Raw genomic sequence first — 15729 nt, forward strand, 5'->3', positions numbered from 1 at the left:
TATGGCAGGCTGGATCTCTGCTGCTGGCCAGGTCATTTGCATGGCAAATGTCAGAGTTCAGCTCGTTTAGAGACAGCTGATAGATACCGAGACCTGTCTGGAGGTCTGGTTAAAACCAAAAATATGAAAGGTTCTTTTCTTGGTACCTGAGGAGCTGAGAAAGAAAAAGAGAGAAAGAGGAAAGTAAGGCATTATGCCTGTGGAAAGGGAGGCTAAAAGGAAGCAATCTGAGATCTGGTAATACGAGCTGCAGACAGCAACACTGGAGAACTGCAAATATTTAATTCCTTTTTATGGCTCTACATTTGGCATTACAAAGAAGGAGAAATGTTACCAGGCATTAATTGTGTGCAGTGTTACACTGGGAAAGGGGGAGGTTCTGATCTTTGGTTGGCTTTGCTCACAGTAGTGCCAACCTTCCTTATTTTGCTGAGGGCCATTCAGGGTTGGCTGTTGCGCTGCTGCGTGTTTGTGTGTCTTGTGATCACACAGCTGCTTTTCTTACATTTAACTGTGTACATCCAATATTCTCCATAGGTTAAAGAATATCCTGGAATAAAAATATTTCAAGCTAATACATCACTTTATTTTGCAAATAGTGAGTCATATGCAAGTGCACTGAAGAAAAAGGTGAGTAAAATAAATTCTTTGCTATCCATGTCTTGAAAATTCAAACTGGCTTCTGAAACATGTTCATCTTTCAGCTCCTTTTGTGTAGCCCCTAGCACAGTGTTTCTCAGCCTGTGGCCCCTGGTGAGCAGTAATACATGAGAAGGTGACTCTTCAGCCATGTATAAATTACCACAGGAAGCACAACATGGTGGGAGGGAATAAACAAAGTGTAGTTTAATACTGACTGCTGCTCACAAATGGAAAGTTTTGTTGTTGCAGAGCACAAACTGGTTAAAATTTTCAGAAGGAAATTAATTGCTGAACTGAAAACAAAATGGGAATAAAAGATTCCATGTTGGGTGACTCACTTTACTGGAGTGTAAGACCGTGGAATACTGTAGGCATTTAATGACTCCTGTGGGGAAGAGGTTACCTGCATACAGAGTATGCCTCACCTCCTGTCTAACCAGGGGTTGCCTGGGTGGGGATGGCAATAACAGAACTGCCTGACCCACTCGCAATTGCACCTGTACTAACTTCTGAAAAATTTTTCTGTAGCTCCCATGATGAGTCTTACACAAAACAGGTGGGTGGTGCTGACGCTCACAAAGCAAGAGATATTAGTGATTATTGTCCATATGCACTTCTCCCCCTCTGCTCTCTGCACTCGAATCAGCATTTGGTTGAAACACAACATTCTCTGATTTCAAGAAAAGAATGAGATGCATCTCTCTCTCTTCTTGTTAACACAGTGCTTGCCAAGATTGTTCCTTCTTACTTTGTACTATTCTTACCCCCCCACCAAGGGAAGCTGAACAATGCAGGCTTGTGTTTTAAATTTCTGACCGTGATTAATTCAGTCTAGTTGATACTGCAGTGACATCCTAACATGCTGAATCTCCTCTGATTGTGCTTTCCTCTCGTGACAGACTGGAGTGGACCCTTGTGCCATATTAGCAGCAAGGAGAAAAGCACAGAAACGACATGCCAAGGAAATAAAGGCAGCAAATGAACACAGAAAGAAAGCTGTATTGAAACTAGTGAGTTCTTCGGTAAATATTGACCTCTGCTTTATCAGAGAAGATGCTGCTGCTTTCTGGTGTTACCATCCTTATTTATACAAGGTGCTACCCAGGTAGGAAGGATTAGGGAGCAAGCAGTGAGGACAGATCCCTGAAGGAACAGCATAAGGATCAGAGGCTCACGACTGGATTGGGTAATTATGTTGGACCCTGATTGCATTCAGGTAGCAGAGTCCACACTGTCTCAGCAGTGGTGTTGGCAGAAATCAGAGGGACCCTCCTCCTGCCCCTCTCCATGCACTTGGAATAATCACGTAGAAATAAGATATAATAAAATTCATTCAGTTGAGCAGCACCTGTAATAAAAATGTGCCATCTGCACTGCTGATCCTGGCATGGCTAAGTGGGGCAGGTACACTGAGAAGGGTTGTCTGGGACGTGCTTGTGCCTTTATGCAGGTTTGACCTCAGCCCTGTGGTGGGAGCTGGCGTATGGTTTTTACAATGAGAAACCAAAACCAGGGTTCACTTGGGAGTCTGATTCCTGTTGCTTTTGCATATATAGGGCTTGACAGGATCAGCAGGATAAGGCAGGGAAATGGGAGTAAAAATGTATGAACAGGTGTCAGTGTTTGAAGGAAATGGGTAATTCACTCCTGAGATAACAGGTTTAAGCTGCTTGGGTGTGACTGTAGAAAGGGTGGGCATAAGGGAATAAACCTTGATATATGCAAGGAAGTGCGTGTGCCTGCAAAGCCAGATTCTGTGGTGATGGGGAGCTGCACACCTTTTAAAGGCCTAAGGAACAGATGAGTTTGGGGAAGAAGGGGGTCTACACTGGAAAAGTATTGACTCTCATTAAGCTTTATTTATCTTCTTTCCCAGACTAATGACGTAGAAGCAAGTGTAAAACACGAGATAGCAAATGATGACTTACCTGTGAATGGCAAATTCGCAGATTTGGGTGTACAAGACGTGTCTCCTGATGAGCATGAGCATTTTGTGGAGACCAAAATGAACATTCACTCTTTAATTCTGGATTTCACCCCGGTGAACTTTGTGGATTCAGTTGGAGCAAAAACACTAAAATCAGTAAGTGGGGCTTTCTTCCCCCCAAAAAACCCATAGAAAACTTTGGAGGTACCTAATAGGGAACCTGTCAGCATGAGATGTGAATGTCCACTCAAATACAATCCAATATTTCACCTAATCACTGTTTTAATTCTTTTAAGTTTTAGCTGAATACTAGGGAACATGGACTGGGCAGCTTTCACAGTATTTGGCTGTGATATGTCTGCATTTAACTTCATCTTAACTCTGTTGCAGATTATAAAAGAATACAAAGAAGTTGGTGTCTGTGTCTGCATTGCCAGCTGTAGTGGTGAGTTGACCTTTTCTTTTTGTGAGCTTTGTGGGAGAGACTGTTTCATCTCTTTCTCTCTGCTTCCAAATTTTCTGTTGCCAGGTGCCTCACTAGAATCAGCACTTACTTCACATAAAATTGGATTTGAGGAAAAGCAAGCTTATGTGCACTAGAGCCTTCACTTTAGTGCAAGCACTGATGTAATGAACTCTGTGAGGACTAGATCATGCCAATTGTAAAAGCCACACCAAACTTTGTGTCTTAAATTGTTGTAGTAATGTAATAAGGAGAAAAGCCTGAAATATTAAGAGTTTCCAACATTTGGAATTGTAGCATCTTCTCCCAAGAATAGGCCTCTGTGTATGTCTGGGTAAGAGAATTACCTGTTCGGAGTAGAAGTAGCATCAGATCCACCTGGCTATTTTAAATACTTTAAGTAGCAACAATGTAAGAGAACAAGTTGTTACCTTCTTCCTAAGGTGCTGTTGCCGTCCATCTTTGTACTTTTGTGCTGATGCCATCTTTGGGTTTGGTTCTGCAGGCCCTGTTATGAAGGAGCTGACAAGACTGAATTTTTTTGATAACACTGTAACAAGAGAGTTGCTGTTTCACAGTATTCACGATGCTGTCCTTGCTTGCCAAGTGAAAGATGGGTCTGCTCAGACTGGCTGTGACCTCTGAAGAGTGGCATTGAGCAGAATGGAAGCCAGATTTATGCTGATGGAGACTCCTTCTGAATATTTAATTTGCACAGTTTGAAGAGAGCCAAGGCTGTTTGTATCTACGGGTATAGGGTGGTGCTTATTTTTTGTAGAAAGAGTGGATAAGGAATGGGAAGCCTTCATGCTCTTGAATTTTTTCCTTCAGTCAGGGTATAGCCTTCCAACAATACACAAGCACAAAAATATGCAAGAAAAAAAATTCAGTGTATTCTACTGCAATCAGGATCTGGTAGACAAGGTGACATTCCTGTTCCTGTTGAGAAAGTGGGCACTTTAACTCACTACAAGTGGGATCTTGCAGGAAGTAACTGTTCTGCAAGTGCAATACACTGTACCAGTGTCTTTAAAGAACTTTCTTAGAAGGTTTTTAAAGCCTGATGTCAGCATCTGCATACAACAGATCCATACAAGTTATAATAATCTGCCAGCTGGATTAATGAATTCACACTGGTGGCATTTATCTGCTGCTGTTTTTAAACCTGGACGGTACAGTCATTTTTTTAAAAAGATCTAACCTGCCTCAACTATACTCAACTCTTCATTTTTGCTGTAACTGAACTTGGAATCAGAAACTCATTGTTTAATTATTACATTATCAACATGGTACTTTCACTGCCAAAACCTAATTAGACTTTCTAGAAAGAATACAGTTGATTTTAAGCTATAATTAATTTAGCTTCAAATTTTGAAGACAGAATTGATTTAAGGCAGGAATGAAATCTATTTAAACTGGTGCCCTAAATACAGTCTCTTAAGGTGGAATGAAAATGTAGACACAGTTTAAAGTCTCAGTGGTCCAAAAAAAAAGATGAAGTACTTTTCTTTTGTCATCTTCCAGTAGTGCTGCTTCTGCCTCATCTTTTAAGTGCTTTGAGAAATAGAGTCCAGTAGAAGTCAAAAATGTTACACGTTTGGGGGTTTTAAAAGAAACAGTAGTGTGGGTTTTTTTATTGTCAGCCTGGCCACTGTGGTACCCTCACCTCAGGTGTGAGAGGAAAACCATGGAAATGGAAATCATGCAAAAGAAAGGAATCTTCCATGCCTGTTTCCCTCACAGCAGTCACTGTGAAGCTCAGCAGAGGCAGGAACCTGGAAGTGTTTCTCAGCAAGTTATTTCAACAGCTCAGGGGAACTGGGACATCAGTGACATTTCATGTGGCACCTTCAAATCACAGGTCCTGTGCATATGGGAATTCAGGCACCTTCCTCACTTCTGATCACCGAATGGAATACTTTTATTTTGCTTCAGGCTCTGTTGTGATTAGGGCTTGCTTCAGGTAAACCAAGTTTTCCAAGAACCAGGGAAGTTGGGGAAGATGTTTTATTCTCTCAGACTCCCCTGCCAACAGGGATAGGAAGCTTTCTGCATCAGAAATTGCTGCTTAGCTGGAATTCAGATGAAGTGCATGCATGTTAACACATTGTGTGTGCTTATTTAAACAACTTTTGGTACATTTTATAATGTTAACGAGTTCAACAAGCCTTTGTATCTACATACAGTATATTTTTCTACTTTCAGCTTCTTGCAGCTTGTTTTTAACTCTCTAGTCTCCTCAGTTCACATCGAAACCCTGTCAACTTCCAAAATAAAGTGATGTCACTTGACAAAATTTTCCACTTGGTCACGGTGAGACTCTGTATGAGGGACAAGCTGAGGCCCTGGATACAAGTGTCTGGGCCAAGAGGAGGACCAGGAGGGGTTACCACATCCAGGCAGGTCTGCCCTGCTGTGCCAGTCCTGCTTCTCACCCTCTGGCTCCCTCACCCCCATGGCAGCCTCTCCTTGCCAGGCCTCACAGAGACACAACCAATGCTACCTCTGCCATCCTGGTACCAACAGGTGTAGTTCTGGGAGCTGCTGAAATACTGGACCAAGAACCTTTGCCCAAGCAAGTCCCACATCCCAGCCTGTATGGAACTAATGCTCCTGCAACCCCCCAGCAGAGCTGGTAATTCATCCAGTAAAACAAAATCTGGCAGTTTTTACTGAAGTCTCTTCCTGTGCTTTGCTGCCACCAGCTGAAGCACTTCCTCCTGCCAGCCTGAGCTAGCACCTGAAAGGAACTAACTTCCCCTTTCCTGCACTGATTAACAGGCTGCTGTCTCAAAGTTTAAATTCCACCTTAGGCTTGTCAATCTAGAATAAACAAACCCCCATCCTCTAAACCCATAACAGGCTCACCTCCTTCCCCTCCCTGTTTGCCCACATGGACAGGGTGGTGCCTCCACTCCTTTGCTGCTGAAGCCCCACCACAGCAGATGTCCCTGAACAGTGTAAGTCTGGTTTGATGTCTCTCAAAATCAGGATAATATTCCTCTCCCCCTCCTTTCCTGCAAGAGTACTGATGGTAATTCAGGATACCTGATAAGAAGAAAATTCTTTACATACTTCACCTACCCTTCTTAAGTAGAAGATACACTTGATTTCAGGTGCTGCTTCTGGTAAAGAGACTGTCGGTGCTCCTCTCTCAACCACTTTTCCCTCAGGCTCAAAATGAAAAACAATCTTCCTTCCCTTAGCACTATGAAATATCCCTTACTTCTTCTTCCTCTTTGACCCACTTATGATTTTGTAAGAGACAAAGAACCTTGGCAAAGGGATGATAAAAGTCACTGAATGAGAAAAACCCAAGTTGTGATGGTACCAGAGCATTCACACAGGGAGAGAAAAAAATGTCCTTTCGTGTTTTCCCTAAGATGAGCAATGACTCAGACCACACATGCCTTCCCATGGCAGCTCCTGAGTTTTCTTGGGATGCACCTACACCTCGGTGCTGAGCATCATACAAGCACTTCTCAGGACATGCAGAAACACTGGAGTCACTTAGGGGTCATTCACACCCCCGTGGCTCAAACTACAAGTTTTGGGGTGTAAATGGTTACCAGGAATCAAAACGTGGGATGGCCCAGATACCTGATTGAAAATTATCTCATGGGTTTAGGTTGTGTTACCAGAACTTCTCAGATTTTTTCCCCCCTGCAGCAGCCACTGGTGTAGACCATGCCCACAATGAACACAGCTGCTGTTTGGAATACGCCATTTATTTCTGGTTTCCAAGAACAAAACAGGAATCACTCCACTTGCACTTTTGTTCCATGGAAGGTTTAAGAGGAGCATGAAGAACATTTCCAGGCATTAGTTGTAGGTCATGTAGCGGGGGGTGGCACTGAATTTCGCATACGATTTAATGACTTTGTTCACTGCTTCCAAGAAATCTTTCTCCGTTGCGATCTTGCGGCGTGCTCGGATGGCAAACATTCCTGCCTCCGTGCAGACACTGCGGATCTCGGCGCCTTGGGAAGAAAGGGACAAACCCGTTCAACACTGACTGCCAGTGGAGATGGAGCACACACAGAACTGTTTAAATCACTGAACACAATCAGCTCACCTGTGCTGTTGGGACACAGCCGAGCCAACAGCTCAAACCTGATGTCCCTCTCAACACTCATGGAACGAGCGTGGATCTTGAAGATGTGAGTTCGTCCCTGGAAAAAAGGGAGGATAAAGGTGTCCATGGCATGAAAGAGGTGATGACTCCAGCCTGCAGCTGTCCACATCCACAGCACAGGCAAATGGAAAACATCTTTTTTTTGCTGCCCAACTATAGTTTCCCTTGTCTGAACTGGAATGTTTAAGTTTCCATGATACAAAATTAGGTAAATAGCTTTAAAAATAGCTTTAGTCATAGAATTACCTCAAGTAATCTCTCTAAAAAGAGCCAAACAAAACACATTCCAACTTCTGAACTATGTCATAGATCTGGTTATAGGATTTTTTATCTGTTGAGGCAGCAACATTCCGTGATTATAGCTGTTCACCACAGCTTCTCAGCCAGGCATGGGATCTGCACAATGTGGGAAAACCTTTGGCACATCTTTAATCCCCCAAATTTCCATGTAGTTTCACGGAATTTAAGAGTCCTGCTTTTGTTAATTCTCATAAACTTGCAGACAGTAACACCCCAAGTCAGAACCACTGTGGTATCAGCACACCCGTGGCTGTGGCAGAGTGTTCTCACCTCCAGGTCGGGCAGGCTGAACTCGATCTTCCTGTCCAGCCTGCCGGGCCTCATCAGCGCCGGGTCCAGTGTGTCGGGTCTGTTGGTGGCCATCAGCACCTTGATGTTGCCCCGTGGGTCAAACCCATCCAGCTGGTTGATCAGCTCCAGCATCGTGCGCTGCACCTCATTGTCACCCCCAGCCCCGTCATCGAAACGAGCACCTGGAGAGCAGACACAGAATCCCACAGTGAGAGGCACCTTCCAGGCGTGGGCAGGTGTCACAGCAGCTACAGAGAAGACACCTGGGGAATGATTTCAGACTGCACGCAGGTACTTGTGAGGAGTTAGAGGTGTGAGGGGGTTATTTGAAAATGACACATTTCAAACCAACAGTGAGTGCTGTTACTTGTCAGTTAAATTAAGTGCTGGATCTTCATCCTTAGTATGGAAGGGCCTCTATCTCCCTGCCTAACAACTGTCCAAGCTGCTGGAATTTATAAATGTGGCTGGTTTGTTTTGCCTTCCCTAAACCAAAATCCTCCCTCCCCTTGTCTGTGTAAAAATTGTTCTGCTTTCAAAGGATCCAAGCACTTTTTAGAGAAAAAATTTAATGTTCAGGCAGTAAGAAAGATTTTGTGTTTAGTCCAGAAGCTGAAGGGGGTTTAAGTTAACAATACTTTTTTGCAAACACAATTCAGAGATTCTTCACTAACGCTCAAGTAATCTGGGTGTTCCAAATGTGCAAAAATGGCTTCTCCTTGGGGCTATATAAACCACTTCCTGACAGCTTCCTGGACATGGGATATGCAGGGAGTAGTTTTGCTATCCCAGTGTTTACAAGCACATTTCTTGAAATGCAGCACTCCAGATAAAGAACTACAGTGTGAAAAGAAAACCTGGAACCTCTCATCAGAGATCAGAATCACAACCACTACAAACATACCTCCAATGGCATCGATCTCATCAAAGAATATAAGACAAGCTTTTTTAGTTCTGGCCATTTCAAAGAGTTCACGAACCATTCGAGCTCCCTGAAAGCAGAAATCAAAGATTTTGTTAGAGTCAAGGCATGATAGTGGAAAACTATCAAGATCAAACTTTTCATGCTTCCAAACACTCCTAAGTTTCCAATTAAAAAAATCTTTTTGTTTCTTCATATATAAAATGGGACATTGATACAGTTTAAAGCAATTTATAAAGGAGAGAAAAATTACTGCTCTTAAACTCAAGAGTGCAGACGAGGTGTTTACCTCAGGGCCAAGTGAAAAGTAAGTGGCAGAGTTGGGAACAGTATCCTAATCCCAGAGTCCTCCTGAACCAGAGACTGAACTCTGCACTGCAAATCCCTTTTCATCAGTAACAGCAAACCTCAGGTCTTTCCACCATTGCCTGACCTGCAGCAGTTTGTCTGACAGCTCCTTTCCCACCTGTACCTGCAGCATCCAAGTCCATCCACCCCGAGTCCCCCTGCAGTGTCTGGGCCCCACAAGGGAACTCTGCAAGCCCCTGCACACCCACCAGCATTTGCTCTTACCTCTCCCACGTACTTCTGCACCAGCTCAGACCCGATCACCCTGATGAAACAGGCGTCGGTCCTGTTGGCAACCGCGCGGGCACAGAGCGTCTTGCCGGTGCCAGGAGGCCCGAACAGCAGCACTCCCTTGGGAGGCTCAATCCCAAGGTTCACAAACCTTTCAGGCTGTAATGGTGGCAGACAGAAGGCAAGGTTATTTATGTGCAAATTAAAGATTATGTGCATCAAAGTGTAAATGCAAGTTAAGAAAATCATCAATACAGAGCAATATAAACCAGGCTAAGCTGGATTTCACTTGTCAAAAGCAGACTTTGTTTTACTCAGCTTTTACATTCAGCTACATGGCCTTTTCCTGCTTTTTCATATGCTAACAGATGACCACAATACTTCCAAAATAATAAAAGTTTCAATCTGGATGTTACTTACATGAAGCAGAGGGGTTTCGACCACCTCTCTCAGCTTTTCAATCTGCTCTTTACAACCACCAACGTCACTGTAGGTGACATCAGGTTTTTCTTCCACCTGCACAACAAAAAGGTGAGGGAGCAGTTACCAGCCTGGTGCTGGGAATGTCTTCAGGCCTTCAACAGGCCAGAACAAAACCCAGACAAAGCAGTCACAGTTACAACACACAGCAGTGTCAAAATAAGCAAAAGCAGTTCTCACTTGCATCATGGTGACTGTGGGATCAATCTTTGGAGGCAAAGGGATATGGATTTGATACTTGTTTCTGTCCACCCTGGCGAGAAAGCGTAAGGGCCATTATTTTAACACTGGTTAACTAAACTGTAATGTAGAAACAACTCTGTAAATGAGAAGCTGAAATCTTAAACTATTCTTTTCTCTGGCACCAAGACAGCCAAGCCCTGAAAGCTAATAGTCAAATAGGCTAGAAACTGGAATTTTTTCTGCAGAACTTTTTAATGTTTCCAAAAGTATTAATTCCAAAGTATTTTGAAAACTAAATTTCAAAATATCCCATAGAGCAAACTGGCAAAATATTGATTCTCAAAGTTTCATCTCCTCAGTGAACATTTCTTGGCTGCCCTGTAACTGGACAAGTGCCAAAGAAGAAACAGGCTCCAGGCTAGGCAGGATCCCTGAAAGCTGGGACTACTGGGGCCTAGACTGAAGGGTTTCAGTCCATGATCATGGTTTTATCAGAGTAACACCAAAATAAAAGTATTTCATCAGAGCATGCAGGTGAGCTACTGGCTTCCATAAGAAAGACATCAGTGCTGTAATTCCAACTACGGCAAAAATTTGAATTGATGGGTGTTGACATGTCAGACGAAGACATGAGACAACTTAGAGAAAGCTTCAGTCTCCAGGAAGACTCATAAGAACACAAAGACTTTGCATACCCAACTCTCATGCCTTCTTCTATGTCAGTAGGTGCCACCTGGTCACTGAGATCCACCACAAACTTGGCAAACTGCTTGACATTGATGATGTACTTGGGATCCTCGGAGTCTGCATTGATTATCTTGGTGCATCTAACACAGAACACACAGTTACATCTCCAGGCACACCAGCTGGCTTGGTATCTTCACAAGCATCAAGATAAGAGACTCTTTCCCAATACACTGAAACAGCTGCTGTACTCGTGATTCCATTGCTATAGCAACATACAATAACTGCAGGAAAAGTAAACCCATAAAGTACATCACATGTAATACAGTTCCTTTGTGATTCGGTGGGAAAAAGCACTTCTAATACACACAACATGGGAACCCTAGTTTTTATAGAAGTCTCCACATAAGCTATAAATCACATTTTTAACACTAGAGAGCTCCACTGAAAGAGGAAGAGCACACTCACCTTGCAACTTGTAATGGTTGCTCACTTTGGAGAGTTTGTTTATCAGCAGCCAGATCCCAGAGGGCAGGAGGAGCCAGGCCGGTGTCGGATTCCTTGATCCCTGTGTGAGCACAGACAAGCTGAGGAGGAAGCAGCTGACTGGGTCATCAGCCATCCTTCCCACACCAAAACCTGAGGGATAAGCCCACAGGAAGCTTCTCCAGGGGCCTCCAAAACACACACACACACGTTATCTTTGATAGACTTCCTAAAAAACCACGTTTCCTAAGGAAAGAGGCCATGTGACTGTGCCAGTGAACATGCAAATCCCAGCCTGGCCACCCTCTCCCACAGCTCTGCAGGGTGGGGCTGTGACAGCCTGACAGTGGATCACAGAGAACGATGTCTGCGTTTCAGAGGATGAAACGCTGCAAGTGAAACACTGAACTGAGGGACAGCTTGTGTGAGATACAGAAGCCAAGGGACTCACACAGATAAACCCCCCAAAATCTTCCAAAACATGGATACAGCAAGTACCATCCCCATGATGCATTTGACAGAATCAAGATTATTCTACAAGAGAAACTGGCAGAACTGAGGGCCACTACAGGATTAACAACAGGGCAACAAACAAGTGTCAGTGAAACAAAGAAAAACTAGGGAACAAATAAATTGTTATTGATTTTAACCCAGCTGATTTGAGATGCTGACTGTTGTGCTACACAGTCCTTCATCACACAAGGCTGGTACCATTCCTTCAGTATCAAGTGTCAGAAAAGGGCATTTGTTTCATGCCACTAAATCAGATGTACTGATTAGCCCAACCACAACACCCATCACCTACTAAGCAAAATCTCATGTTACAAAAAAAACCCAAACTGTATTCTTTCTAGAAAAATAACAATAAATCAATGCAGAAGTTGTTTGAAATCAGCTTCTTACACTTGCTTTGGTATCTGTGGCTCTTCCATTGAAAGTTATCTTAAGAAAGGAACATACCAGTGAGCTCATTGATTTTCTTAAGCAGTTGTTGAATATCATCTTCTACTTGCTTGATCTGCCTTGAGTACGTGCTCTGGCCCTGGAAAAGGAGTATCATGAGATTTTGTAACTCAGATTATCTCATGTTTAGGAAAAAACAACCAGAGCTGCAGAGCATCAAGATGTTCAATACACTATCTTGGTGCAACAGCCAACTATTGAGCACAGCCAAAAAAGACAGAATCAGCTCCAGTAACAACATTTCTGTTTGCAAAAGTGAAGTGCAGCTACACACAATTGGCCCATTGTGCGAGTGGAAATTTTCCACATTTGTAAACTTCAAGGATTTGGGTGTTTTTAAAACCTGTTCAGACTTATTTTTTAACTATTTCCCCTAAAGTTTAAGAAAGTCTTAGTAAAAATCATATACAGACAGAATTGTGAATACACCATCTAAAGACCATCTGTATGAGCAGTTTAACTACCCCACCCAACCTTTCTGTCATCCACAGAACACAGCAGAAAGATCATGGGGCAAATCAGAACTCTTGCTTGTGATAAAATGCTTGTTTTGCCCTGGATGTGCCAACACAGGCATAGCCAGAGCTGGATTTGCTGTACAGGTCCCCTTTGTACACCACAGGTAACACAAAGAGAAGCCACAGTGGGCACAAGCAGTTTCAGAGCTCTGTAGAGGAGTCTCAGTGTCAACAAAATGCACATCTCTGCCAGACTCCAAACCCAGACAATCCCTAAGGTGCAAGTTTCACCTTCCAAGAGTTCTTCCACAGGCCAACTGACCTTCCCCGTGCAGAGGGGAGATTGACATTTCAAGCCTTTTTGTCCATGGAAAATGCCTCCCAAACTTACATTCTTTTGGACAAGATCCATGTATCACTCTCTGACAGTTTTTAAGGTGATGGCTAAAAGCAAGTCAATTTGGTGGCAGGAGGGGTCTGACAGTTGTTGTTTTTATAAACCAAGAAACCTGGTGAGTGGAAAAGCCCCAGTAAAGCCCTGGCTGTCAGAGCCCTGTGGTGACCAGCCATGAGACAAAACAAAAATAAAGACAGGAAACCTTAATTACTTCCCAGCAAACAAACCTGCTGTGTTATTTTAGGGCTGTGTGTTGGGGCCTCCTCATTTGAAGGTGGAAAGGAGAAAACATTTGGCAGGTGAAAAAAGCATTAGGAGCCTAAGCAGGTTCATTAACTCCTCACTAATACACACCCCTCCACTCCTGCACTCTATTCCCATTGTCTTCAGCTCTCTCCTATGTGTATGATACTTACATATGTTTTCAGCAAGGCAATATCTCCTTCATCCAGAGCTGAAACAAAAGGACAGACTTAGTTTCCAGTTTTAAAAACAAAGCCAGCAGTATCAATTCTGCTCCTAAAGAATGAACATGTTATTTTAAAGGGATTCCTTTGAGTTTCTACTTTTTCACTGAACCAAAGAGGAACAAAAAAGCATCAGACATCCAAGAAAAACAAAGCAGGGTCTCCAGCTCCTGCCTTCAGTTGAAAAGCCTGCACCAGCCTCTGCTCACAGCAAGCAGGTTCTGCCTTGCTCAGAGCAGTTTCCCAGCCTATGACTGTACAAAGAAGGGATGGAAGACATCAAAACTTCATCTTTTTGGTTCTAAATGTCTAAGAAAGCACCAACAAAACACCATCACCACTTTCCACCAGTGATATCTCTCTTCCAAAAGGGCCAGTGTCAGCAAGAACAGCAACCAAATCTAAGCTGGTCTCAGTAACAGAACTTTACTGCAAATCTCTAGTTGTCATATTGTAAAACAGAAGACCTGGGAAGGGTGGCACTAAATGAGACAAACAGTCTGGTCTAACACCCCTTCTCAGACAGGAAGGTCTACAGACTCCTGGGTTCACACATTTTTATTTACTCCCCTTAAACAGACCTTCCTTACATAAATATTTATGTTGGTTTTCTAAATCCCAGTAAACTTTCAGCAACTTTCAACAGAATACCCAGGAGGGATCCCCGGGTGTAAACCAGCATTGTGCTGCCTTTTACTTCACTTAAAACTGCAATCTAAAGATCTCACTTGAGCCTCAGCACTCCCCCAGAAGCACAGGCAGCAGCAGCTGTTTGATGTGTTCAGTCCTGCAGGGAACCCCCTCCATTAAATAAAAACCTCAGGACTCTCAATTACTGTCATCCTCTGTTCACTCTCTCATCACTTGCCATTTAAGAGCCATTCAACTCTCCTGCTCCCTTCCCCCGAAACTTGTTTCCATCCACCATCCCTGGCCCTCAGTTTCTTCTCTTTTCAAGGCAGATGGAGCCCAAACCACACAGCTGATGATCTGGGTGCAGGATGTTACACAGTATTCTGAAAGAACCTTTGATGTTGATCCTTATTTCTCTCCTGACTATTTGTACTACCCCATTGATTTTTTTACAGCTACTAAACACTGTGATGCTGTAATTTACCTTTCTTGAGTGGGAACAGTTCAAAGTCCATCACTGATTACATTTTGCACTGCTTGTGCTTCCAGATGCGTTATTAAATATTTGCTAGCACGAAATAAAAGGGCACATTAAATTCAGGCATGAGGAGCAACACTAGGCCGGTGTCCTTGGAAAAAGCTGCCCCCTCTCCCTCTCCTGCTGCCACTGAGTGACTCATGAAGGTGGCGGCACAGGGACAGCTCTGCGGGGCTCCCCCAGCGGGGACACAAATTACTGCAGAATCATCCAGGCTGGAAGAGACTTCACGATCACCAACTCCACCCAGCACCGCCTCTGCAACCACTAATCCGTATCTCCCAGCACAGATCCAGACGCCTCTGGAGCACCTCCAGGAATGGTGACTCCACCATTTCCCCCTGGGCCACGTATTCCAAGGCCCGACCACCCGAACAGAGAATATTTCCCAATGTCCAAACTGGATCTCCCCTGTCTCAGCTCAAGGCCTTTTCGTCCGTCGTGTCACCGCAAGCAGCACAGACCGGCCCCGCCTCCCCAAACCCTTCCAAGGGGGTTTTATTGTTTCGTGTTTACTGGACCTTTTAACTTATCACCGAACCACAAAAAGCCCGTTTTTCTCACGATGAGCAGATCAGGCATTGTAGGAGCCTTTTATAAGACAACCAGACTTCCAAGCGGATATTTCATCTCCTCCCTGAGGGTCTGGCGGACAGGACAGGCCGCACACGGTGTTTGTTCGCGCCCCGCCCGGTCCTTCCCCGCACGGACGGCCCATCCCGGTTCCCCTGGGAATTCCCGAACCGGGCCCTCACTTCGGTGTTTATCCCGGCCGGGCCGGCGGCCGAGGGCCACAGGCGCCTCAGGGGCACTCCCAGTCCCTTCTCTCCCCGCCGGCCCCGCCGCTCCCGCTCCCGCCCGCGCCCTCACCGCGGATGGGCTTGTCCTCCTTCTCCTCCTCCTTGGTTTTGCGCTGGTCGGCGCCCAGATAGTCCGGCATGGCGGGGCCCTCAACGCTTCCGCCCGGCACGGGATCCGGGGTGCACCGCGGCGCGCACCGCCCTCTCCTTCCTCTCCGTATCCCCCCCCCGGGCGCCGCGACCGCCGCCGAGGGTTCCGCGCGCGGTCGCCGCTGGCTCTCGCACCATCCGCGGGCGCTGCCGGCGGGGCCGCCCCTCGGGGCCGTGCGGGGCGCGGGGGAAGCGTGAGGGCCGGGGCGGGGCCGCGGCGGGGCCCGCGGG

General features: G+C 44.9%; 2 protein-coding genes across 7 annotated transcripts in view; one reads left to right on the forward strand and one right to left on the reverse strand.

The window, feature by feature from the left end:
• The window catches only part of SLC26A5 (solute carrier family 26 member 5), a 34714-nt gene extending 29383 nt beyond the window's left edge, over positions 1 to 5331 (forward strand). For 4 of the 6 annotated variants that reach the window (XM_071552671.1, XM_071552673.1, XM_071552672.1 and 1 more), the window contains 5 exons: positions 538 to 630; positions 1542 to 1664; positions 2519 to 2725; positions 2960 to 3014; positions 3538 to 5331. In XM_071552671.1, the coding sequence (XP_071408772.1) occupies positions 538 to 630; positions 1542 to 1664; positions 2519 to 2725; positions 2960 to 3014; positions 3538 to 3677 (618 nt within the window). In that variant the 3' untranslated portion in view covers positions 3678 to 5331. Of the gene's footprint in view, positions 1 to 537; positions 631 to 1170; positions 1199 to 1541; positions 1665 to 2518; positions 2726 to 2959; positions 3015 to 3537 lie in introns of those variants that run through there. The other 2 variants (XM_071552674.1, XM_071552676.1) reach the window with 2 other exon arrangements.
• A 1411-nt stretch (positions 5332 to 6742) lies between these two features.
• Positions 6743 to 15686, reverse strand: PSMC2 (proteasome 26S subunit, ATPase 2). Its single transcript, XM_071552683.1, has 12 exons — positions 15419 to 15686; positions 13327 to 13364; positions 12053 to 12134; positions 11075 to 11174; positions 10618 to 10749; positions 9920 to 9992; positions 9680 to 9775; positions 9254 to 9418; positions 8663 to 8750; positions 7738 to 7940; positions 7108 to 7204; positions 6743 to 7012 (listed from the first exon to the last, which is right to left on the reverse strand). Exons 1-12 carry the CDS (start codon positions 15486 to 15488, stop codon positions 6855 to 6857), a joined length of 1302 nt encoding a protein of 433 aa, XP_071408784.1. The 5' UTR covers positions 15489 to 15686; the 3' UTR covers positions 6743 to 6854.
• Positions 15687 to 15729: the final 43 nt, after the last annotated feature.

Source organism: Pithys albifrons, chromosome 3, assembly GCF_047495875.1.
Source record: "Pithys albifrons albifrons isolate INPA30051 chromosome 3, PitAlb_v1, whole genome shotgun sequence".
Taxonomy (NCBI): domain Eukaryota; kingdom Metazoa; phylum Chordata; class Aves; order Passeriformes; family Thamnophilidae; genus Pithys; species Pithys albifrons.